Here is a 27,029-nt window from a genome sequence, read left to right on the forward strand (position 1 = left end):
GACGGAGGCTCCTGCCTCGACGTCGGCCCTGACGGAGGCGTCTGCCTCGACGTCACTCCTGACGGAGACTTCTGTCTCGACGTCGAATGCTCCGACGACGTCGAAAGCCTCTTCGCCGTCGAACGATGTTTCCTCGACGGCGATCTTGATCTTGACGGCGATCTTGGTCTTGACGTCGACTGTGGAGATCGCCTACGTACTTCTCGCGACGTCGAATGATGTCTCGCCGACCTCGACGTCGAACGATGTCTTTCTTTCGACGACGAACGATATCTCTGTGCAGACGTCGATCGATCTTCTCTTGACGTCGACAGATGCTTTTTCGACGTTGAACTGTGGCGCCGAGTCCTCGACGCCGAGCTTTTAGACGCCGTCGACGTCGAACGCATCCGCTTCGACGCTGAATCTAAAGTCGACGACGATTTTCTCTTTGCAGCATGACTTCCCCTTGACTCCTCACCTCTCCGCGACGATCCCGCCGCTGGAGTCTTCGACGCCGAGCCCGACGTCGATGGGGAGCAAACAGGGACCAACTGCTTCGACGTCGACCGTTCTGCTAGGCCATACAGCCTAATCCTCTCCCTCTCCTTTAAAGTCCTTTTGGAAAGGTCTTCACAATGATGGCATGTTGCTGGAGAGTGAGAGTCCGGCAGACAGATAATACACACCTCATGTGTGTCTGAAGCAGCCTTCTTTTTTCCACAAGATGGACATGGAACAAATAAAGAAGGCATTTTTCTGACAAAACAGCAAAAAATCAGTCAGAAAAACACAGGATACTAACTTCCTCACAGATGTTATAAGAAGAAGTCCAAAAATGTTTTAAGTTGTAATAATTCTTGACTAAAGAGTCAAAAAAGAAGAGAGCTGAATTCCAGGGTCCTGACTGAAGGAGCCGGAAAGAACAACTGACCTAACTGTCACCCCTGTGGCATGATGGGATATGGAAGTCAGGGCTGCCTTAAAGGCACGGTGCCAGTTTTTACCTGTACAGGGCTTTTTAGTCTCTATGGTATTATATTGCAATGCAGCCTGCAGGCTGGCAATGTGTTGTACATCTGTGTTTTTCCACAGTTCGTTCTCTTTATTTTTTGCTTTCTCATGAGTGTTTGCCTCATTAAAAAAAAAAAAAAAAAAAAAAGAGATTTAGGTGTATTGTTATACCTTTATATATATATAATTATATATATATGTGTGTTATTGGATGTGTATATTTACATTGCCTAGCCTTTTATGAGAGCTGCATTTGCTTGGAAAAAATGATATATGTTTATACATATACAGAGCTGTATATATGTATGTTTTTACATATATAATTTTATTATTTCCGGGGTCCCCGCACATGGGCGGGAATATTCAGTGCTTATGACTATTGATGAGGATCCCCTGGAAGAGAACCTTCTCAATGGCTCCTCTGGAAAGTAGAGCACTCTCCTCTTACACCAAGATGTAAATTCACTCCTCTAAAAGCCGCTCTGAGGTGGGAGGAAGCTGTGATAAGTTGAAAATGAATGGAAGGGCATAGCATAGGGCCAATCTGAATGATGTGATGGCGTGCCAACATGGAAGTAAGTGATGTATCCTGCCTCCCACTGGCTGTGTCTGCGCCGCTATGGACAAAATAAAATAGCTTGGCAGCTTGGAGTTGGGCAATCAAGATCGGTGTCCTTAATGACTTGTACGGTGCCTGCTTGATCCCTGTCCCAAAAAAACAGGTGACTGTAGCAGGGTTGGAGGGGCTTGGTACTGCCTGCACGTGAACAATCTTGAGTAGTCTCAGAAAGGCTGACACTGGAACTGGTGGTAGCACAGTCTAGCAGGGGTGGAGAGTCCTATGAACGCACTGTGGCATGACTCTCCTTAAAATGTTCTACCCGGAGTCAGCTTTTTCAGAAAATAGGAGGTGTTATATCCTACCAAAACCCCATGTCCCATAATGCACTAGGAGGGTAGCAAGATTGTGTACTTCCAACAATGCACTGGGAATTCAGCAGCTGACCTGAGCACGCTTATAAGCGCACCGAGATGACTTCCAGGTGCTTGGCTTTGTTTCCTGGAGTTGAGCCACACCTTGTTCTTGGATCGAGTTCCGTCGATGTTCGCTGCATTGTTTCTTCGTGGAGAAAGAAGACTCTTGTTTCCCTTAAACCTTATGATATCGAGAGCGAGGACGCTCTGTTTTGCATGAGGACTGGTACAGTTAGTTATAAGTTGAAGCACAAGGACGCGCTATCTGATCCCTTGCCTTTTTTTTTGTACTTTATTGATACCGCTAGCGCGAGGTGCGCTGAACGCCTTGTGAGAGCTGCCCCGTGTACTACCTGTCCTAATTGACCTCGGAAGCGAGGACCCGTTTTTTCTTTGACTTGCCTTGCAATAGTCAGCGCGAGGTCGCGTTACACTGGACTCTGCTCCTTTGGTCTGAAGGAGCTTTGCTACAAAGACTATGATGTGTGGGTGCTGAGTGGGGACTACGTCTTCACAGGACACCAGCAGGTCAACTCGCGCTAGGAAGCGCCTACAATTGTTCCTATCTTCATTTCAACCGCAAGTACAGTTTCTATTGCTGCCTTGTATTTTTGGGTTCATTTCTCAGTCGGATATTTCTCCACAGTTGTTCTGGAAAGCTACTGCGGAGCCTTTATTTTTGGTGCACCTTTTTTTTATTTGCTCACCTGATTATTAATGGGCTATGAACTAAACACAGCAAACTCTAGTGCGCCTTGATTACTTTCTTTGCGGATGTTCTGCATTATATTCTGATGACTATCTGTGGGCACACCATATGAGTACTATCTATTCATTATTGTTTGGAAGGTTGACCATTGAACAATCCACAGACCAAAAACTTCTATCAGGAGAGTATGTGTAAGTGTTGAAAGTACACAAGATTGCTTTATAGAGGGGTTGAGAATATAGATATAAGAAGTAGTTATTTTCTTAACCTATGCCCTGTATATGTTTTTCTGTCTTGCTACAGGTTTCTTTATCGCATGGTCCATCTCCCCACAGAACCCACAAGAACCTTCCTGGTGGCTCATTCCGGTCTCCTCGCCCCTCAGATATTACTCCCCTCTTATGCTGTTTACTTAGCTGGGGTGAGTGGTCTCTGGGGAGAGGGAAGACATCATCTTCGCTCCCGTGGATTCTGGCCTGCTCTGTCCTGAGACGCTCAAGGTCCTAACAGGAGGAGTACCTCCAAAGGCATAACAATAAGGGATGGCTAAATATCTGAAATCCCTGGGATCACATCAACACAAGAAAGGAAGCACCACATTCCCAAAAAGCATCTGTATATTGGCCTAGAAGGCAAATTGTGCGGACCGACCTCAAGGCAAAGATAGCTGAAGAGAACACATTTCCTGAATGCCTCAATCCTCTCTGAAACCCTGTCCAAATAGGAAGAGGGGGTCATAGGGAATTAATTGGGGTCCATCATGCTGGTGGGAGATAGGCCCATCAGACTTTCTGGAGTCAGATGCTGGATCAGAAAGTCAGGGGCCCCTGGCGTCTGGTTACCTGTCTGTTCACCTGTGGGTAAGCAAAAGGTTTAGACCAGGTGCCCACCACATTATCAGTTAGGTAGGTAGGTAAAGCTTTATTCGATACAAAATATCATAAAAGCACAACATACAGTAATAAAAAAGGATCAAGTTAGACAATAAAAAAAAACAACAATTGATCATAGGTACATCTAAAAAGGTTAAAAGAATGGTTAAGAACAGCATATAAAAACAAAGACAAGGTGCTTGGTGGCCTGGAGTTCGTTAAAGTGCAATAAGAACAAATCGCAGAAGTAGATCAGTGCAATTAAGGGGAATTTTTTTTCTTTCGCAACAGCCAAGCACAGCCCAGATATTTGGCAATACCGCAGACAATGGTGAGAGACGAGGTATCAGTTTGCAGAATGCGTAGCACAATACGATAGTCCCGGCATCCGAGCATTCTACAAATCGGACGCAGCCATTTAGCTCTTGGTCTTCGATAGTGGTAGCAGGCAAATAGAAAATGGGGAATGGACTCTTTGGGTGCTGTACAGCTCGGACAACCAACAGATGAAGGTAAAGATCCCTTCCAGCCAGCAGTCACACAGTTGAGGGGGAGGGACCCAAGTCTAAAACGTACATACAGGGATCTATCCAATCTATCCAATCAGTTAGAGGTTCGTTGATTGGAAGTAAGAGCTCAGATGAATAAGACCCAAACTGAAAGGACATTTGTTTTAACCTTAATAGAAGGCAGTTTTAGGTCCAGGATCACAGCAACAGGTTGAACGACCACAGCAAAAGAAGCACTGGATGGTAGCTAACAACCCTTTACCAGAAAAGTACCAAACCTCCTGTAGGTCCATATATACCCTGTCATCTTTATAATTTGTGTGCAAACCATCCCCACCATCACCATTTTCATCTCCGGGAGGTAAACTTTGGTCTGAATTGGAACCAAAATGATGATGAAGCCTGTGAGGAGAGCTCTGTGGTAGTGGCTCAATACTGTGAGAATCAGGTTGTGCAGGAAGCAGGTGCTCTGGAGTGGACTGAAGAACAACATCGGTTGTGATCGAGATGGGTTTGGTAGGTGAAGAGACACTGGAGTTGGCCCTAGATTCCCTTCATGTGTTGGCAGCGTCAGCATGGGTGATGATGAAAGCGGGACTGATGCAGGTCTTGGAGATACAATGGAAGTCGGCAATGGAGACAGCATAGAAGCTGAGTTCGGTTTGAGGGGCTCAGACAGTGCTGAGGACGGATACATCAACTGAAACCAAACTTGAGGTCCCTACCGACCGCTTGGGCCTGGGTGGCATGCTTGCGTAGCCAATGGCCCAGAGAACACGGGTGGATCATGAGCACTTGCAGAATGGGCTCCTCCAGTAGGGATCAGGAGCGAGACATATTGGGACCCTAACACCCTTGTGACTTTTCTTTTGATAGAGAGTGGCAGGATGGGGTCAAATCCCATTTTGCCTTCTTGTATTTCTCTTCGACTTGGAATTTCCACCATGCAGAGAATCTGTCTCGGGATAGGCATCGAGAGTGGGAGCAGGTCCAAGCTCTCAACTTGGAGCAGATTTATGCAATGTTTGGCACCGTACATTGCATGACTAGAAGTAATGCCCAGAGCCCAGGAACCGAAGGCACACATCATGCGGGTCCATCACTGACATCTGTTTACGACAGTCAGGGCACAGTCTGAATCCTGTAGGTTTAGATGAGCGCTTAATTCCGTCTTTGAAGGTGTGAAAAGGAAGGAACTGATTTCGGCGTGCAGAGGTGGTGCTCATATACAGATTTGCTCCATCACTTCCAGGGTGAAACGAAGCCATCACAGTTTCGCATGGTGCCACCTAGCAGCACACAGGTCCATTAAGAACATTTTCAGTTACAGTCAGGTGAACTGGGATATTCTAAAGGTGAAGAATCTGCAGTTAACAGTATCCATCAGAAACTTCCCTTCAAAGATGGGGTGCACATATAGGTCACTTCCAGGTTCAATGAACATGGTCGAAGAAGGGAAGGACCTAACCTATCAACTTCTTGGAATTGAATGTCTTCCTTTTGTCTTTAAAGACAAAGTTCCTGCTTGTTTAGAAGGACAACACAACAACGATATAATATCTGAAAAGGCAGGGAGGGAGTCATGCCAGACCACTATGCCTGGAAGCACAAACCATCTAGAAATGGCTTAGAACAAAAGACTTGCACATCCCAGTGGTTATTTGCCAGGGTTCCAGGATGCAGAAGAGGACTCACTCAGAAGGCCATACCATAAAAACCATGAGTGGGTTAACAAACACGAAGTGCTGCAAAGTGTCTTTCATGATTAAGGCTATCCGCAACTAGACTTATTCGCAGAAGTAGGAAACAAGAAATGCTCACACAAAATCTCTAGTTACAATCTACCACAATCGAAGGGGAATGCCCTTTAGATAAGACTTGTCACAGAGGCTGCTGAATGTGTTTATCAAACTGTACCATTGGAAAGCCAGACCAATCCTGATCGCCCCGCAGTGGCCATTTAAGTGGTGGTTCATGGGCCTTCTACATCTGTCCAAGCTGCCAGACAGGAAGCTGCTGTGCAGATCAGCTCTCCTGTACTCTGAGTCAATTCCTGCATGCCAACAGTCCATTGCTGAACTAAATCCACACAGTATGGGGATTTTAAATTGCCACTGGACTATATTTACAAGAAGCACAGTGATCTTCCACCAGAACATCTTACGAGTTTAAATGAAAGAGGTTCTGCGTGTGATGTATCGAAATAACTATGATCCCATCATGTGAATCTCTAAAGAATGCTCTTGATGATTGGCCCTGAGGGCCATAGATGCAGCACTGGCATTGGATGTCTGAGAAGAATAAGCTACTGTCCTCTTCCTGTGGTGCCCTGTCTTGACATCCCCAATAGATTCTCAATCTATGATGCATCACTCTACATATAAATTTACAGAGGGTGCGTTGATGATGTACCCTGGAGGCCATGGATCAGGCCTCGAGAAATCTATTCACCCACTCGCTATGGTGAATCAGATTTTATCAGGGCGAGCAATTTTTAGGGCTTACTGGCCCGTTCTGGTGATCTGACAAAGAACAGGTGTTCTGTTCACTCAGAAAGTGAATGAGCAATAAAGATGCCCTTAAATCTTGTTTTTTATCTTGTTACATTTACTCTGAGAGACAGAAGTATAATGACAGCTTATGTCTTCTTACAATTTGCTGCTTATTTTATTCTGGAGGTTGGTGTTTCCTTTCTCTGACTGCAAAGTTCGAGGATTTTATAAAGCGAACTGTCTGACAAACCTGCTAAACAGAGTGTGAAATGAAAGGCTGTAAGATGTCAGTTTTTTCTAACACACAACATTTGAATAGCTAGTCAATGGACTATACAAACATTTCAAAATATATTTCAGTAATTATGAAAGCACATTTTTGTAACTGTGATGGAAAAAAATGGGAAAGCATGAACACAAATAAGAACACTAGTTGGTGATGTGCAAATGATAAATAATTTTGCAGAAACCCAAACTCCACTGATTGTTTTCTATACACTATATCGTTTTATCAGTAAAACTGCATGTTAGTGGGAAATGGAAAATGTGCTGTTTGTAACCGCAGTACGCTACCACATCATGCTTTAGTAATATATTTATTACAAGTGAGTTTTTAACAATGAACTGAGAAACATTCTCGCACCCGCCCTGATGACAATGCTATTAGTGAACTAAGAGGCAAGTCCGCAGTCATGTGTGCCCTTTTTGTGGGCTAGATTCTTATCATACATGGAGCGAGAGTTTAGTCTATTAAACCTAACAAGAGTATTTTGAATAGCAGAAATGCTGTATCTGAAGTCTGAGGAAAATAAGCTACTGTCCTCTCCCTGTGGTTTTCCAGTCTTGGTCTCTTGCATAGGTTTTCAGTCTGTCTCCTGATAATGAGATACAGTTAGCCACAACATGTGCATCTATGGAAGGTACCACTGCCTGTCACTGTGAAATTAATCAGCTGTGCAAGTGAACTTACAATAGCAGGCTAAAGAGTATTCAAAATCCTCTAAATGAACACAGATATACACATTGAGGAACTGGGAGACACTTTTCACAAGTTGTTCCATATTGTAACCACTCTCAAATGGGCATCCAGTTTTACTTCTTTGGCAGGACAGCTTTTAAATACGTTGTTCTTTCTCTATGCCACAAATCACCTGAGTTTATAAGTAGAGTCAGCAGCACAGCACTAAGACACCATTGCTGATGAGTGTTGTGCTGTACAAAAAAAACATGCCCATGACACAATACATTGCAACGCAAGGCATCAACGCAGCAGCCTAACTCCTCCTGTCCACTCAGCCTTACTTTGTTAACTTCTGGAAGATACTCACGCTCTGTGGCCGTGATGGAGTGCTGCAAGACTGTGGGGCTTCACAGAAAGCCAATAGAGGACTCTGCTGTCTCATCCTCTTCACATGGGGGTGCCGGCACTGGTCATTTCGGCAACGACTGCTACTGCTGCCAGGGCAATGGTCACCTGCACACAGGACAAGAAGACACGGTCTCAGTGTTCTAAGAGACAAGCACCCTAAGGTAATATATGTGCCCCAGAGAGGACACAGACTGAATGTTCCATGAGACCAGCACCCCAAGGTAAGATATCTGCCCCAGAGAGGACACAGACTGAATGTTCCATGAGGCCAGCACCCTAGGGTAAAATATATGCCCTAGAGAAGACACAGACTGAAGGTTCCATGAGGTAGCACCCTAAGGTAAGATATATGCCCTAGAGAAGACACAGACTGAAGGTTCCATGAGGTAGCGCCCTAAGGTAAGATATATGCCCTAGAGAAGACACAGTCTGAAGGTTCCATGAGGCCAACACCCTAAGGTAAGATATATGCCCTAGAGAAGACACAGTCTGAAGGTTCCATGAGGCCAGCACCCTAAGGTAAGATATGTGCCCCAGAGAGGACACAGACTGAATGTTCCATGAGGCCAGCACCCCAAGGTAAGATATGTGCCCTATAGAAAACACAGACTGAATGTTCCATGAGACCAGCACCCTAGGGTAAGATATATGCCCTAGAGAAGACACAGTCTGAAGTTTCCATGAGGCCAGCACCCTAGGGTAAGATATGTGCCCTAGAGAGGACACGGACTGAATGTTCCATGAGGCCAGCACCCTAGGGTAAGATATATGCCCTAGAGAAGACACAGACTGAAGGTTCCATGAGGCCAGCACCCTAAGGTAAGATATGTGCCCTATAGAAAACACAGACTGAATGTTCCATGAGGCCAGCACCCTAGGGTAAAATATATGCCCTAGAGAAGACACAGTCTGAAGGTTCCATGAGGCCAGCACCCTAAGGTAAGATATGTGCTCTAGAGAGGACACAGACTGAATGTTCCATGAGGCCAGCACCCCAAGGTAAGATATGTGCCCTATAGAAAACACAGACTGAATGTTCCATGAGGCCAGCACCCTAAGGTAAGGTATGTGCCCTAGAGAGGACACGGACTGAATGTTCTAAGAAACTAGCACCCTCAGGTAAGATATGTGCCATAGAGAGGACACAGACTGAGTGTTCTAAGAGGCCAGCACCCTAAGGTAAGTTATGTGCCCTAGAGAGGACAAGGACTGAGTGTTCCAGGAGACCAGTACCCTAAGGTAAGATATGTGCCCTAGAGAGGACAAGGACTGAGTGTTCCAGGAGGCCAGCACCCTAAAGTAAGATATGTGCCCTAGAGAGGACACAGTCTGAATGTTCCATGATGCCAGCACCCTAAGGTAAGATATGTGCCCTAGAGAGGAAACGGACTAAGTGTTCTAGGAGGCCAGCACCCTAAGGTAAGATATGTGCCCTACAGAGGACAAGGACTGAGTGTTCTAAGAGGCCAGCACCCTAAGGTAAGATATGTGCCCTATAGAGGACAAGGACTGAGTGTTCCAGGAGACCAGTACCCTAAGGTAAGTTATGTGCCCTAGAGAGGACGAGGACTGAGTGTTCCAGGAGACCAGTTCCCGAAGGTAAGATATGTGCCCTAGAGAGGACACGGACTGAGTGTTCCAGGAGACCAGTTCCCGAAGGTAGGATATGTGCCCTAGAGAGGACACAGACTGAATGTTCCATGAGGCCAGCACCCTTAGGTAAGACATGTGCCCTAGAGAGGACACAGACTGAATGTTCCACGAGGCCAGCACCCTAAGGTAAGTTATGTGCCCTAGAGAGGACAAGGACTGAGTGTTCCAGGAGACCAGTTCCCGAAGGTAGGATATGTGCCCTAGAGAGGACACAGACTGAATGTTCCATGAGGCCAGCACTCTAAGGTAAGATATGTGCCCTATAGAGGACAAGGACTGAGTGTTCCAGGAGGCCAGTACCCTAAGGTAAGATATGTGCCCTAGAGAGGACACAGACTGAATGTTCTAAGAGGCCAGCACCCTAAGGTAAGTTATGTGCCCTAGAGAGGACACGGACTGAGTGTTCCAGGATACCAGTTCCCGAAGGTAAGATATGTGCCCTAGAGAGGACACAGACTGAATGTTCCATGAGGCCAGCACTCTAAGGTAAGATATGTGCCCTAGAGAAGACACGCACTGAGTGTTCTAAGAGGCCAGCAACCTAAGGTAAGATATGTGCCCTAGAGAGGACACGCACTGAGTGTTCTAAGAGGCCAGCAACCTAAGGTAAGATATGTGCCCTAGAGAGGACAAGGACTGAGTGTTCTATGAGGCCAGCACCCTAAGGTAAGATATGTGCCCTAGAGAGGACACGGACTGAGTGTTCTAAGAAACTAGCACCCTAAGGTAAGATATGTGCCCTAGAGAGGACAAGGACTGAGCGTTCTAAGAGGCAAGCACCCTAAGGTAAGTTATGTGCTCTAAAGAAGACAAGGACTGAGTGTTCCAGGAGACCAGCACTCTAAGGTAAGATATGTGCCCTAGAGAGGACACAGGCTGAGTGTTCTAGGAGGCCAGCAACCTAAGGTAAGATATATGCCCAAGAGAGGATACAGACTAAGTGTTCTAAGAGACCAGCACCCTAAGGTAAGAGATGTGCCCTAGAGAAGACACGGACTGAGTGTTCTAAGAAACTAGCACCCTAAGGTAAGATATGTGCCCTAGAAAGGACAAGGACTGAGTGTTCTAAGAGGGCAGCACCCTAAGGTAAGTTATGTGCCCTAGAGAGGACAAGGACTGGGTGTTCCAGGAGACCAGCACTCTAAAGTAAAATATGTGCCCTAGAGAGGACATGGACTTGGTGTTTTAAGAGGCAAGACTCCTAAGGTAAGATATGCGCCCTATAGAGGACACGCCTGAGTGTTCTAACACCCTAAGGTAAGATATGTGCCCTAGAGAGGACACAGACTGAGTGTTCTAAGAGGCCGGCACCCTAAGGTAAGTTATGTGCCCTATAGAGGACAAGGACTGAGTGTTCCAGGAGACCAGTACCCTAAGGTAAGATATGTGCCCTAGAGAGGACACAGACTGAGTGTTCTAAGAGGCCAGCACCCTAAGGTAAGTTATGTGCCCTATAGAGGACAAGGACTGAGTGTTCCAAGAGACCAGTACCCTAAGGTAAGATATGTGCCCTAGAGAGGACACAGACTGAGTGTTCTAAGAGGCCAGCACCCTAAGGTAAGTTATGTGCCCTAGAGAGGACACAGACTGAGTGTTCCCGGAGACCAGTACCCTAAGGTAAGATATGTGCCCTAGAGAGGACACAGACTGAGTGTTCCAGGAGACCAGCACACTAAGGTAAGATATGTGCACTAGAGAGAACACAGACTGGGTGTGCTAAGAGGCCAGAACCCTAAGGTAAGATATGCGCCCTATAGAGGACACGCCTGAGTGTTCTAACACCCTAAGGTAAGATATGTGCCCTAGAGAGGACACGGACTGAGAGTTCTAAGAGACCAGTACCCTACGGTAAGATAGGTGCACTAGAGAGGACACAGACTGGGTGTGCTAAGAGGCCAGAACCCTAAGGTAAGATATGCGCCCTATAGAGGACACGCCTGAGTGTTCTAACACCCTAAGGTAAGATATGTGCCCTAGAGAGGACACGGACTGAGAGTTCTAAGAGACCAGTACCCTACGGTAAGATATGTGCACTAGAGAGGACACAGACTGGGTGTGCTAAGAGGCCAGAACCCTAAGGTAAGATATGTGCCCTAGAGAGGACACAGACTGAGTGTTCTAAGAGACCAGCACCCTACGGTAAGGTGAGCCCTAAAGAGGACATGGACTGAGTGTTCTAAGAGACCAGCACCCTAAAGTAAGTGGAGCCCTAGAGAGGACACGGACTGAGTGTTCTAAGAGACCAGCACCCTACGGTAAGATATGTGCCCTAGAGAGGACACGACTGAGTGTTCCATGAGGCCAGCACCCTGTGGTAAGATGTGTGCCCTAGAGAGGACAAAGACTAGGTGTTCCATGAGGCCAGCACCGTAAGTTAAGATATGTGCCCAAGAGAGGACACACACTGAATGTTCTAAGAGGCCAGCACCTTAAGGTAAGACATGTGCCCTAGAGAAGACAAGGACTGAGTGTTCTAAGAAACTAGCACCCTAAGGTAAGATATGTGCCCTTGAAAGGACAAGGACTGAGTGTTCTAAGAGGGCAGCACCCTAAGGTAAGTTATGTGCACTAGAGAGGACACAGACTGAGTGTTCTAAGAGACCAGCACCCTAAGGTAAGTGGAGCTCTAGAGAGGACACGGACTGAGTTTTCTAAGAGACCAGCACCCTAGGGTAAGATATGTGCCCTAGAGAGGACACAGACTCAGTGTTCTAAGAGGCCAGCACCCTAAGGTAAGTTATGTGCCATAGAGTGGACACAGACTCAGTATTCTAAGAGGCCAGCACCCTAAGGTAAGATATGTGCCCTAGAGAGGACATGGACTGAGCGTTTCATGAGGCCAGCACCCTAAGGTAAGATATGTGCCCTAGAAGGGACACAGGCTTGAGAGTGTTGCAGGGATTCTGGAGTGTTGCACAGCACTTGGATGTCAAGGAAAAATAACCCAAACCACGCCACTGTAGACAGCCCAACAACTAGGTACACTAGGTACACAGCAAGGGTTTGACAGGTGGGACTCCAACGGCATCTCCACTGTAGGTGACCTATGTAAAAAAGAGAAGATACTCCGCTTTTCGGGGCTACAAAAAGAGCATGAGTTAGCTTACCATGAAGTGTTCAATACATGCAAATCCAGCATGCACTTATCACAACCATTCCCACACAGGGTGAGGTGTCAGAGGCACCCGATTGGAGGACAGGCTACTGTCAGAACCCATAGCAAAAAAAAGCTGTCTCGATGACGTACCAAAAACAATGTAATCTACCAGACCTACTCCAATGACTCTGTGAATGATGGTAGGACAAGATAGGGCTACTGGAGGAGGATGAGAGGCAATCTGCGCTAATGTCCCCCGAGAGGCAGCCATACCGCTCAAATTCCGTCTCACCCAACTCAAAATACTACACAGAACATACCTAACCGGGGCCACACTGACTAAAATAGGACGCACGAAGTCTCAGCTATTGTACAGAGGAGGCAACATTTGATCATGTGATATGGGGCTGCCCAAACATTGCACCATTCTGGGAAAACGCCACACGACAGATGCAAAATGTGATAGATAAAGAAATTCATTTAACACTCACGTTGGGAATCCTCAATATATGGGATATCACAGACCTCACTACAGTAGAACAACAATGGATCACACATTAGTCAAATACAACATAGCACAGCGATGGCGTGCATGTGAAACGCCAACAGCAAAGGGATGAGCAAACGATATGGACAAATGCATGATCGCAGAGAAAGGAGTCTTCAAAAGCAGAAGCTGTCCTAAAAAATGGGACAAAAATTGGGGAAAATGGAACTCATACTGAGGAGAGATCTGTATCTCCCCAGCGACCGAACTAGCGGGGGGAGCAATGAGCAAGAATACATCGACACAAGAAGCTGTACCATAATAATACCATTGGTGAAGGCGCCTGTAGAAATAGTGTGAAGTGAAACCTCATCTTACCATAAATCTTTACTATGATCTGTACTGTTGTATAATTGGAAAATTTAATTAAAAAGTAGCTATAAAAAAACACAAGCATTCCTGCAGTGCGAACAAGAATATCCTCTCCCGAATGAAATAATGCCTCTAGATCAGTATGAATACATCATTTACACTGATGGATCTGCTCAGTCTGCCGTAGGAAGTAAACAGTAATACAGCACCGCATGTGTGATTGTAAAAGGTCGTATGCAAAGGCAAGTTCTGTCCTAGCTATACACAGATGCAGTCTCTAGGACAGGGGTACTCACAAACTTTCTCTCGGGGGCCAAATTTACAGTGTGGTTTCTGGCTGAGGGCCGCACCGGTGGGGGCGGGGCCAGTGGGGGAGAGGGCGGGGCTAGACCCCAAAAAAAACTATGACCATGAGGTTGAACACAGGCCCCTGCAGCGGACACCTTCGTCCACTGAGCCACCAGACCAGGCATTCACACATCTATCTATCTATCTATCTATCTATCTATCTATCTATCTATCTATCTATCTATCTATCTATCTATCTATCTCTTGCTCTGTCTCCCTCCCTCCCTCTCTCTGTCTCCCTCCCTCACTCTCTCTCTCTCTCTCCTTCTCTCTATCACTCTCCCTCTCTCTCTCTCCGTCTCCCTCCCTCTCTCTATCTCTCTCTCTCCCTCTGTCTCCATCACTCTGTGTGTCTCCCTTTCTCTCTGTCTCCCTCCCTCTCTGTCTCACTCACTCTGTCTCACTCACTCTGTGTCTCCCACTCTCTGTGTCTCGCTACCTCCCTCTCCCTCCCTCTCTGTCTCCCTCTCACTCCGTCTCCCTCCCTCTGTCTGCCTCGGTCTGTCTCCCTCCCTCTGTGTCCCTCTCTCTCTCTCTCCCTCAATCTCTCTCTCTCCCTCCCTCTCTCTCCGTCTCCCTCCCTCTATCTCTCTCTCTCAATCACTGCTTGTCTCCCTTTCTCTCTGTCTCCGTCCCTCTCTGTCTCCCTCCCTCTCCCTCTCTGTCTCCCTCTCTCTCTCCCTGTCTCGCTCACTCTGTTTGTCTCCCTCTCTCTGTCTCCCTCCCTCCTCCTCTGTTCTCCCTCTGTCTCCCTCCCTCTCACTCTGTCTCCCTCCCTCTCCCTCCCTCTCTCTCCGTCTCTCCCTCTCTCTGTCTCCCTCTCTCTGTCTTCCCCCTCTGTTTTTTTAAAGATTTTGCAGTTGAATGTAATAAAGTTTCAAGAAAGACGTATTGGAAAGAAATTATATTTTTAGTGTAACGTTTTTAGACTTTTGTAATGCAGCAAAAGATGACGTAAAACAGAACCTCCGAAAAACACAATAATAAGAAACATAATGTCTCAATCAAAGCTTATAGAACCGATTGCTATGGAAAGAAATATTTGTACATCTGAACAGAAATAAGTTGTGTTAAAATGTTGCGATGTGTTTCCGGGCATGGACTAAAAGGGTTGAAAATCACTTTGTTGTGGCACATGTAGGTAAAGACAAAGGGTAAATACAAAAGGTTTGGGTCAAAGGTTGTGAGCACAGTTATCAGGCTGTTGGGTCATTGTTCAGGCTTTCGTTGGATGGCATCTTCACTGAAATCACCAATGGCGATGTCTTGGGGCTCTCCCTCTTTTTCTACTGCTCGGAAGCCTCGAGTCGTCTGGGTATGTTTAAGTGTACGTGGGGCGAACCCTGCTCCCCGACTTCACTTTCTTTCTCGTCTTCAGTGTCTTCCTCCTCAATACGCCCCACTGATTCAGGGTCCTCACTATAGCGGGGGGCAGGGTACGGTGAAGGGAAGCCTCCGTCCCCCCTGAACCGAAGCAGGTGATGGGCAGCCCTGTTTTTCCCCAAGTTTTTGAGGCTGATGGCAGGGGAAGCTCTTCCCCCTCTCCCTCTCTCTCTCCCTCTTCCTCCCTCTGTCGCACTCTGTCTTCCTCCCGCTGTCACCTCAGCCCCTGCTACCCTCCATCACCTTACCCTGCTGTCCTCGTCACCCTCAGTCACTTCACCCCGCGCTGAGACAGCTTCCCGGGAACGCACACAGCCGCCGCATCCAAGTACTTCACAGATCTTTTAAAGACCACTCACTTGTTAATGAGGCTTTGTTGTATTTCACCTCTTCTTAGTGCCCCTGCATCTCCACTCAATCAGAGTGGAGATGCAGGGGCGCTAAGAAGAGGTGAAGTACAACAAAGCCTCATTAACAAGTGAATATTCTTTAAAAGAATCGCCCGGCCCCCATAGCTCGCAACCAGCGATATAAAAAACACAAAGGCATATGATGTCTCCAAGGTCCGCGGGCCGCCAAGGAAGGCTTGCGGGCCGTACTATGAGTACCCCTGCTCTAGGAGGTTGTGCAGCACAGCTGGCAGACTGAAACTACTGATACTGGCACTGAAAAATACGGATCGAGAATTTCCCACACTCATTGTGTGTGATTTGTTTTACTGTGTCCCGTCATACAATGAATATCTACACTATTTGAGCCAGAATGGGTTTAAGGATTCCAAATGCACAATAAAACACAAGTTGTTGTGGGAACAAGTGACAGAGCTGAAAAAAGGTGTGCCACGGGTTCATGTAATTCACACATTCATCAGCGTGTTGGCCTGCACATTGAAGGGGATTCACTGGCTGATGAAGCTGCCAAGGCGACAGTGCAAACTGCTGTCGTTGCTGCAATTACTCGTTCTAGACCGAGGATAGACGGACAGATAATGATAGCTGTGAACGCAACGTGCAACAACAGCTCAGCCTTGCCAAAAGGTTTTCCACTCAAGTACTCCTGCAAGTTAGATGTGCAAAACATTCTGTATGCTTAAATTCCAGGAGTGGGGGATAGAGTAATACCAAACATGGATCGCAGATTAGGATTAATTCTAGATGCATACGAGGGTCTGGGTTCAGCACACATAGGCATTACTGCAACTGTTTCTCTATTGAAACACAGTTATTGGTGGCCAGGTCTCACCAAACAGACCAAGGGCTTTGTCCTTAAGTGCGATATCTGTCAACAGATCAAGGGATCCACCATAGTATATCCACCACAAACACCATTTCTGACAAACACCATTTCTGACAGACCTCTTGATTGTGTCTATTTGGACCACTGCGGCCACCATGTATTGTTCCGAGAGGGGTGGATGGTTTGTCCCGAAGATCATCACTCCCGTATTGTTGGTGTTAAGTTGTTCTGCATCCAGGTGGCAGAGCTGGTCATACACCTGTGGAAGTTTGCTTTGGTGTTAGTAGGGTCTGCAGATAGGGAGAGTTTGAGCTACCTATCATCTGCATATGAGATGAGGTTTATACTGTGGGCTCTGACTAGGGAAGCTAATGGGGCCATGTAGGTGTTGAAAAGGGTGAGACTCAAGGAGAAACCTTGAGGATCACTGCAGATGATGTTCTGATGGCTTGAGGGGCACGACTATGTTGGCGCAGTTTGTGATTCATGTGTTGACGTTTTTAACAGCCTCATTGAGATTGGAGGTGGATGAGTTGAGGGTGTCGGTCCAGAGGTCTTTGGCTACATTATTTCAGCTCCTGTGGCGGGGGTTGGACCATGGGTGTTTGGGGTGGCTGTGATGGAGAAATATAAAATCAAATGGTTGGCCTGGTTATTTCGGTGGCTTGGCTGTATCTGACCTGTTTGCTGGCTGTGAAGATGGGATTCAATGTGTGTCCAGCGATGTGTGTGGATCGGTGACTAGTTGCATGAGGCCAAGATTGTTCATGATCTCGATTAGGCTGCCCATGTTGGGGTCACTGGGGTCCTCGAGGTAGAAGCTGGGGTCCTCGAGGTGGAAGTTTAGATCCCTAAGGAAGATGAAGATCCTGGATTTGAGGTTCAGATGGGCAATAAAGTTGAGATGGCTTTGCAGAAGGAGGGTCATGGCTCGACGGTCTGTAGGCCAGGGTGCCGTTGATGGTGGTTTTAGGGTCTGGGTTGAGTAGGAAGTTTAGATCTTCAATGATGGGGGTGGTTGCTGTGCAGTGGAGCGATTATTTGTGCAATATGGCATAGTGGATGATGGTGATTGTGGAGATTGAGCTCTGGGAAGCCTATAAGACAGTCTTGAGGAATAGGGCACAGAATGTATTGGCACGTAAGAAACGTAAAGTGATGGTGGAGATAGAGGAGGATGAGAATCAGCTCAAGGACCTTGTGGAGTCCTCCGCAGCCCAGACAGATCCGCAAATTCTCCACACATTAGAGGTGCTCCGGAGGGAATATCAGGACCTGGCACAGTGGGAGGGGGGTTAAAAAGCAGAGATTGGCCACGCAACATTGTCTTTACAGCGCGAGGGACAAGCGGGCAAGTTGCTTGCCTGGCTCGACTCATCACTCACCATGAACACTCGACTCATCACTCACCATGAACCAACAGGTCAACGCCGTCACATCCAGCTGCTTTAACACTCTCCACATCCTTCGCAAGACCTTCAAATGGATCCCCTCTAAGTCAAGGAAGACAGTTACCCACGCACTCATCACCAGCAGATTGGACTATGGAAACGCACTCTACACCGGCATCAACAAATCCCTACTCCGCAAACTCCAGACAATACAGAACACCGCTGCCAGACTCGTCCTCGGCATCCCTCGGCACGAACACATCAGCCAACACCTACAAAGACTCCATTGGCTCCCGGTGGAGAAAAGAGTCACCTTCAAAATCCTCACACCTACATAACAACGGACACAAATACCTCAACGAAAGAATCAACTTCCACGTACCCAAAAGAAACCTCCGATCTTCCAACCTCGCACTGGCCGATGCCCCGCGCATCCACAGTGCCAGAGCAGGCGGAAGATCCTTCTCTCATATTGCAGCCAAGAACTGGAACGAGCTACTGGCAGACATCAGACGCGCCCCCTCCCTGAACACCTTCAGGAAGACTCCCAAGACCTGACTCTTTGGCTAAACAGATCTACGGACCCCCCTCAGCACCTTGAGACCCTCACGGGTGAGTAGTGAGCATACAATTCCCCTGATTGATTGATTGATGTGGAAGGGAGACAGAGACACGCTGGCTGCGGTGTGACACAGATGGGACTGGAACTCCCCACACGATGGACAAGGCAATCACAGAGGCCTTTGCACGGTTTTATGCCATGTTTTATAGGGCCTACCGCTGGCCGACATGGATGCATATAGCGGGCTACTTAGACAGAGTGGACTTGCCAGTGGTGTCTGCCGAGGGCCGACAGGCACTAGAAGAGGAAAATACACTTGAGAAGGTCCAGGCGACCATTGTGAAATTCAAATAAAGGACGATGCCAAACGGGCTCCGGGCTGAATTCCTCAAGCAATACTCGGGGCTACTGGGTCCATATATGCTTTACCTAGTTAAAGAGGCTTGGGGACAAGGGTGAACTCCCACCAGACTTACAACGCACTACCACTGCTGTGATCCACAAGAGGGGGAAGCCGGAAATCAACTGTGGCACTTACCACCCTATCTCCCTGCTAAACATCAAAACAAAAGAGCTGGCCACCAGACTTCTTATGGGGATTGTTCCGCTTATACACAGAGACCAATGAGGCATCATGCCTGGCAGGTCTATCAGACTCAACCTCCAGCGCCTACATAACTGGATGTCGGAGATTAGCCATATGAACCAGACGTTTCTTTAACATTAGATGCCGAAAAGACATTTGACACAATCCATTGGCTTTTCCTTCATGAGATGCTAAGAAAGTTTGGATTTGGCCCTAAATACAGACAATGGATTAAACCACTCTACAAGGCCCCCACGGCGGCAGGGATGGTGAACTGTGTTCTCTTTCCAGCCCTTCTGATTGGAATGGGCACCCAACAGTGATGCCCCCCTTGCTTTTTTTCCTCACCATCGAGTCTTTGGCCACAATGATCCATGCCTGGCCCAACATTTGTGAGTTTAAAGTCTCTGGTACCAATAGAGGTGACGAAAAAATGTTGCTTTATGAGGGCAATATACTGTTATATGTCACCGAGCCAGCAACCATGATTCCGGCTATCCTCCAGATGTTCGAGATGTATGGGGCTTACTCTGGTTAGCATATCAACTGGGGCAAGTCAGTGCTGTGTCACCCCTATGGCCCATTAGTTGCGACCATTGTTCCTCGGAGGCTCCAAGTAGAGACTGATGGTTTCCAATACGAGGGCATTTATGTCACTCCTCACAGGGAGACGTGTCTGTCCAAGAATTTGGGATGGGTGGTACTGAATTTCCAGGCGGAGAGGTAGCGTAACACGCTGGGAATGGCGGCTGTCTTTAAAATGATTACACTCCCTAAACTGCTCTATGGCCTGCAGAACACATACTACCTGATCCCAGAGGCAATATTTGTCAAGTTAGAGGGTGACCTGAGAAGCTGAGAACCCTCTATTGTGGTGTGGTGGATACCCCAGGATAGTGCTTGTGAATCTTCAGCGTAACCCCTAAATTGGTGGGACCACTCTCCCAGACGATAGGGCCTACTAATGGATGGCCCATATGGTGGCCATAAATGACTGGTCATTTGCACCACATGATGACTCCACTTACAGACCTGAACGAGCACAGTTTGACAGCCGGTCGTACTTGCATTATCTTTACGGGGGAGGGGGTGAGCTTGACAGCTGCTGCCAGTGACAAAGCTGGCAGGGGACGCCTGGAGGAAAGCCACTAGGTGCATGGGCTGGGCAGGTAAGATAACACAGGTAACGCCTGCTGGGAAGGAGCTTGAATGCGTGAGCTGGGAAAGCTCAGGGGTTTCAGAGCATCGGACCTGCTGGGAATAGCCCAGATAGGAGATCTCCTGATGACCTTCTCGTCCCTTCAAAGGGAGTATTGCATGAACCAAAACCAGTATTTAAAATACGCACAGCTGAGGAACATTTGGCAGTTTGGAGGAAATGGGGGACTTAGATATACCCAAATATGCCCCCCTGCAGGGCAGACTGTTAATAGAAGAGCTAGAATCAAAGGCTATCTCCCCCACCCACAAGATATTTTACAATAATATGCTAGACACACTGGCTAAACTGCAAGCCAGGGGGAGAGAAACGTGGTGCAGCTGGAGGACGTGGACTAGGAGATGGCCCTGATGCACCCAAAAGAGGTGGCCATAAAATCCCAACCGCATTGTGTTTAGTATAATATCGACCGCCTACATCACATGGGGAGGGCAGCATCCCCGGATTATGTGCGCTGTGGGGGAGCAAGAGGTAAATTTATCCATACGATACGGGTTGCCCAGCTATTCAGGAATACTGGTCAAATGTGGTGAGGTAGCTCAGTCATGTGTGAAGTATGGGTTCTGTGATGCCCATAAGTCAGTAGACACCGCCCTGTTCTGAGCTGCATTGGAAGTACTGTGCAGGAAGCACCATGCCGCATCACTGTGCAGTGTTGACCCCGTATGCCAGAGGAGGTCACCAGTAAACAGATTTTGGGCCAGTAGTGTGGGACCTGTGACTGCCAAATCAGCGACCCCGCATGCCAGGAGGGGCCACCTTAAGGAAGACGATCACATAAGGAGAGTCTGCCCTCAATTTGTGACAACTGCGGAGACCCCGTATGCCAGGAGGGATTGCTGGTACTACTTCGGCCAAGGGTTCGGGTCGTTTGCCCAGACCGAAGAATTGCTGTGACCATCAGGTCAAACCCATATGCTGTGATTTGCACATTATGGATTCACTAAGGATCACCAAGATACCACCAAGGATGTCGTACCCTTGTTGAAACTCCGGTCGTGACCCGGAGCATCAAACCAGCAACCCACCACCCCTCAGCTACGAGGAAGAGAAACTTACCTCTGTGTCTGCGAAGCAGGAGCAGCTCCGATCACTAGAACAAACCGGCAGAAAGAGACAGCGGCGCCGGGGTCTGAAATGTACACTGCGAGTGTCCCGACCTCACCATACAGGTTCCAGACTCATAAGCACTCGCTGAACACTGTCATACGGCCAGAATGGGTATGACTGGAACTGTGCCTTTGGGTTCCCAGGGGACCTGCTGATAATGGTGCAGCAGCACCAAAGACACTTGACTGATTCCTAAAGAGTTAAAGGGAGAACTAGTCTGCATTCCCTGAATGCTCCAGTAAAAGAGCAATAACCCCAATTTACATGAAGAGGGTGGGACAGGGATTGGCCTGACAATTACTACAGCCCCAACCTCAAGGGAGAGTGTGTTATTGCTTCCCAATGTCCTATACCTTTGCATGTATAGAGTTAAAAATAAAATACTTCTGTTTTCTATAAAAGCGAATATTGGACTGGGCATTGATCTATTGTTCATACTGTTTGCACTTTGAGTTATGTTCACTGACGAACAAGTTACTTACCTTCGGTAATGCTTTTTCTGGTGGATGCAGTATCTGCCTGTGGATTTCTCACCTTTTGAACTACCCCAATGCACAGCATTCCACTGAAACTTTTCTCCTCAACTCTCCCACGTTGATGAGGACCTCACACTGGAACGGCTCCCCTCGTGACTCCGCATAACGTCATCGGAGCCAACCTCTTTCAGTGTGCTGAGTTCCACCCATTTATACCAGACTCTGCTCCGGTAGAATGAGCACAAATACCTTCAGGAGGCTCCTTCTTGGCCAAGGCATAGCAGATCTTGATACACGGGATGATCCACCTGAACAGTGTTCTCTTGTGGACAGCCTTGCCTTTCATCTTACCCACATAACCAATGAAGAGTTGATCGTCCAACTTGATGTCCTTGGTTCTGTCAAAGTAGAATCTGACCACCCTCTTGGGGTCCAGGCAATGAAGTCTCTCCTCCTCCTTAGAAGGGTGAGGTGGAGGGTTGGGAATGGGTAAGTTAATAGACTGCCCCAAGTGGAAAGGAGTGACCACCTTAGGCAGGAAAGCAGCTCTGGTCCTAAGAACCATCTTATCCACATGGAATGATGTAAAAGAAGGCTTGGAGCTAAGAGCCTGCAATTCACTCACCCTCCTAGCGTAAGTGATTACAACCAAAAATATAGTTTTAAAAACTAGAAGCCACAAGGGACAACCCATCAAGAATGTTAGGGTGGGGGGCGTGGCTTGGAGCGTTAAGATGGCGGTCGCACTCTAAGTGTGCTCCGGACCCCTTCTATCATCCGCTCCAAGATCCACTATCATCAGTGTTCTGCTCAACCTCCAGGGCTCCACCTTGATCTGGCCGGCCGCAAACTGGAAGAATCTCGGCTCTGATCCTCCGCCCGACCGAGTTATGCCCTGTGAAGTTGTTCAGGCCCTGGGGCCTAAGATGGCGACCCCGCCTCCGAAGCTGGAGCTGGCGGCCTCGATCCCTGTCCAGTGAGTCCCTGCCGGCAATCTGCCGGACCTCTATCTGCGTCTGTGGCATAACACGGAGACTCCTCCTCGCTTCCTGGGAGTTCTACACAACCTCAGAGTGAGGTTTTCTCAGTGCTGCGACTCCGGTCTCTCGGAGGTCGTCTTTAGCCGCCCGGCGACCTACCTTGGGGGACGTTGGGAGATGTGGCGGGGGAATCGGCTGCCGAGCCGGGCAGCGGGGCGCCGGGAGTGCGGGTGCCGACGGCGCTGGCCACCCCGGCCACTCGGCTGCTAATTCGGGCTGCGGCGGCCTCATTGGTGCAGAGCCCCCCTCCCCGCTGGTCCCCCTTGCTGCTTGGTGACTGTCCGTGGCCCCCAGCAGTGAACTGGCCTCCCCTGCTGTGACCCTGCCCTACGTCAGAGGGCAGTCCGGCAGGCGCGGACCTGGAGCTTCACTCCTCACTGGCTGCCACCACTTTATACTGCCCTGAGACTTCGGGAGTCTTGCGAGAGGCGGGAGACTCTGGACGACCGGCTGCCTCATCGGGCGGCAGAGGACGGCGAGTTGTACCTGAACGGCCGTTTCACCGAGGTGAGCTGGGCTGTGCTGTCATTGGAGGTGGGGGGGCGGTCGGCTGCTAGATCGGGCAGCGGGTTCTGGCTGTTGGGGCCTCCCCTCCCGTCCCTCATCCGCTTCATCAACTGGCGGCCCGGCATTTACGACGCGCCCCCCCCAGGTGCTGTGAGCCCACGTGGGGGCTTGCTCTCTGAGGAAGACCAGCCGCCTGATCGGGGGGCTGTGGGCGGGTCATCGCCACAGCGTGGAGCCCTCCCCCTCCTTCCTTGTGGTGTGACCGGGGCGGGCTGTACTGCCGGCTGCTCCCTCCCGGCCGCCGACTGACGGATGCCCCTCGGGGTGTGCTGGGGCTGTGCTGTCGACGGGGGGGGGGGTGGAGGGGGTATTCGGCTGCTCAGTCGGGCAGCACTGGATTGACTGGCAAGCCCCCCACAGTGGCCCCTCACTTGACTCTGCCGCAGCCCAGCACTCCTGTTCCTCTCGGCTGCTGTCGATCAGCGGGTAAATCCCCGTTCCCGCTGGACTGCGGGGCTGGTCCATTGCTGTTTCACCACCAGGGTTCTCCTCCGGACTGCGCCATCACCCGTGGTTATTGTAGGAAGGTGGATATCTGACTATGGTTACCCCCAACTTTTTGCCTAGTGTCGACTTAGTTGGCCTGAGATCCTGCCATTCAGGGTCTCAGGCTGTCTGCTCTCTCTTTAAAATGGACTCCATGTACCCTAGGTACATACACAATTGGTAAGGATCACCTTATTGGACCCTGTACAGTGTACCCTAGGTACCCAGGGCATAGGTGTACCCTAGGCCTCCCAGGGGCTGCAGCATGTATTATCCCACCCCTGGCCTGGCCTTCCAATCAGACACAACTGGCTGATCACTCAGCTGGGGCAAGGTTGTGTAATCACCCCTTGCTTAGATATAGTATACCTATATCTACCCTTAAAATAGACACATGTGTACCTATCAGCCACTCCTATGGCCGGCCTTAACAATCCTGGAGGCAGAGTGCTTGGTAACAGGTGAGATGGTGCTCTAGCATGAGCTGAGCCTGTCTGCAGCTTTCGGAACCATGTCCTTATAGCTGTTCTATGATATAGCCTACCATATACTCTTAAAGTGCCTTATAATCTTAAACGGTTATGGTAACTCTGGTTTGGCTTTATCAAAACATGTCGTGTAAGGTGTCTAACACTTTGGAATAATACCCCCATACCGTTTCTGGTGATGAGGATATTATTCCCCCCTTCTAGAGGGAGAGACATGTTAAAATCCTACTTTGCTGTTTAACTCTAACCAAAGCCTCAGCATCACAAAATGGATGCTGCTGCCACAGACACAAGTCTGACCTCCTGCTGCTGGGAGTGATCCCAACAAGGGAGGCTTGGACAATAGGTTTCCTGCTTCGGGAGGTGCTAGCACCTCCCCAGACAGACTTTAGTGTATTGGGGCAGGGAGGGCTGAAAGGAATGAGACATGCCTGGGGCACACAAGGTGTCCCATGCATAGTCCAGTTCAAACCGGTGCTGGGGCACACCAGCCCCAGTCCTGGCGCGGAACTGGACAAAGGGAAGGGGGTGTAACCACCCCCCTCCCAGGTCCCACCCATTAGGCGAGACCTAGCAGGCAACCCAGCCCCCCAGATTAGTATAAGAGTGGTAGCTGGGCCCCAGGAGATTAGATTATCCTGAACCTGCAACTTGAACAGAAACTCTGGACCTTCGACATTCGACGAAAGAAGAAGACTGAAGAATCTCCCTTGTGGCCAAGGAGTGGCTACACTGTGCAAACAGGCACCATCAAGAGACTACCCTTTGCTTTGCTGAAGTTCTACGAGGGACCGACTGCAGAGCCCGACCAGAGCCTTGACTTCCAGACTTCTCCGACCCTGATCCACATCCACAGCCAAGCTGAGATCCGTGGAGGCGACGAGAGACATGGGACCGGCTACCTGGGAAAAGTGGCGAGTATCTTCCAGCGCAGCTTCTGAGGTACCCTCGAAGTTGTGCACCGGGGATTGAGAAGCCCCTACCCCAAGCACCATCTGCACCGAAGATCAGCCCCCCACACTCCACGAGACCTGCGTGGGGCCCTTCTGCATTTTCCTGCTTGCCGCGTCTGTCCGGTTGCTTGCCCGTTGGCTAGCGGCCTTTGCGACGACACACCTTTAAATCTTCACCGCTGGTTTGGCTCCTCCAGACTGGCTCCTGCTCCTCTGCCGAAGAGAAGCACCCCAGACCTTCCTGGTCTGCACCAGAAGCAAGTCCTCCATTCTTCGTGGGTTCCGCTTGCCAAGGCTTGGTGAGTCCTAGTTCGACTTCGACGCCGCCGGCAGCAAGAGCCTTCGTGGGACAGCTCGCCTCCTGGTCCTGGTCGTCCTCGACGTCTCCTGGTACCCGTGGCTGCTGCGACAAGCTTCACCTCTTCACCTGCAAAGTTCACGACATCGCCTGGTTCCTTCCTGGTTCTACGTGGTCACTGGCTAGTGACCCAGACTCTGTCCCTTCTGCTTGCAGGTATCCTCTCTTCTTGATCCCAGCCTTGGGATCCACCGGACACTCTTCACTGACTGCCTGTCAGCAACTTTCCTTCAGGCATCCATAGAAGTCCACGACGAAACCCGACGCAAGTTCACATCTATGCACCCGCAGCCTGTGGGCTAGGTAACTTGGGTACTTCGGTGCTCACAAGGGTATTGACTATCCTAAGGTCTAGTTTCCGAGTCTCGACTTTCTAGTTACTCCAGAAGTGTCCTAAAACTGCTTATTTCTAACTGCTAGTGATTCTATCGACTTTTACGCCTTACGCGTGAGTGTTTCCACTCTGCACCTGAATCCCGTGGGCCTCCCACTTCCTAACTGTTGGCAGTGTAGTGTAGCCCCAGCGATTCCCTAGGCCTAGGCCTATTCTATTTCCGTGACAGTGGTCCTTATACCACTTCTTTAGTATATGGTTTGCGTGGCCCCTAGGGCCTAACTGTATTACTTACCTGTGTGACTTAATGTATGCTTAAATAAGACTGTGTTGTACTTACCTCGAATCTCATAAAGAGTGCTGAGGGTTTGAGTAGAATAAATACACTTTATTTTATATATATATATCTGTTGTGGTGTCCTTTCATTTGGTATTCAAGGGATTATATATGGTATCACAGCTGGCTTCACATGCCATTCAGAGTTTAGCCTAAGACTGCTCTTGTCCATGCTACCACTAGGATAGCTGGTCTATAAGGTTGACTTTACAACCAATCATCATAAGGGTTGTTTGGACTGATATAAGGTGTACACTAGAACTAGTGACATCATACATCAGGCCAACTTCTCACAGTTATTCACATCCGACCCCCGGCTTGCCACTCTGGCACGTGCCCCATCATCCCTGGCCCTGCAACCCCCGAGTGCCGTATCCTGGACCTGAGAGATCCCCCGACTCACCAAACTGATCCCTGCACGACACTCAACTGTGGGGCTGCTAGGCACAACATGGTACTGCTGCCACGATCCTGCAGTCTCTTCTCCCAGCGCACACAGATCGGTTCTCGAGAAGGAAGTGCTGAGGTGGTGTAGGCCAAGCCCAGAGGGAGATAGTCCCGCACTGTACCGGACCTTCGCGTTCGGGTCCACCTCTGGCCACTCCTACACTCCACGTTTCTTGCTCG

The 27,029-nt window shown here is 48.9% G+C and overlaps 1 protein-coding gene across 1 annotated transcript in view; it reads right to left on the minus strand.

Moving 5' to 3' along the window:
- Window positions 1-27,029, minus strand: part of PRR19 (proline rich 19) — a 164,520-nt gene that overhangs the window by 92,900 nt on the left and 44,591 nt on the right. The window contains exon 2 of the mRNA XM_085615581.1: window positions 7,879-8,024. Within this exon, the coding sequence (XP_085471707.1) occupies window positions 7,879-8,024 (146 nt within the window). The remainder of the gene's footprint in view (window positions 1-7,878; window positions 8,025-27,029) is intronic.

The sequence above is a fragment of the Triturus cristatus genome, chromosome 7, assembly GCF_964204655.1.
Source record: "Triturus cristatus chromosome 7, aTriCri1.1, whole genome shotgun sequence".
NCBI lineage: Eukaryota > Metazoa > Chordata > Amphibia > Caudata > Salamandridae > Triturus > Triturus cristatus.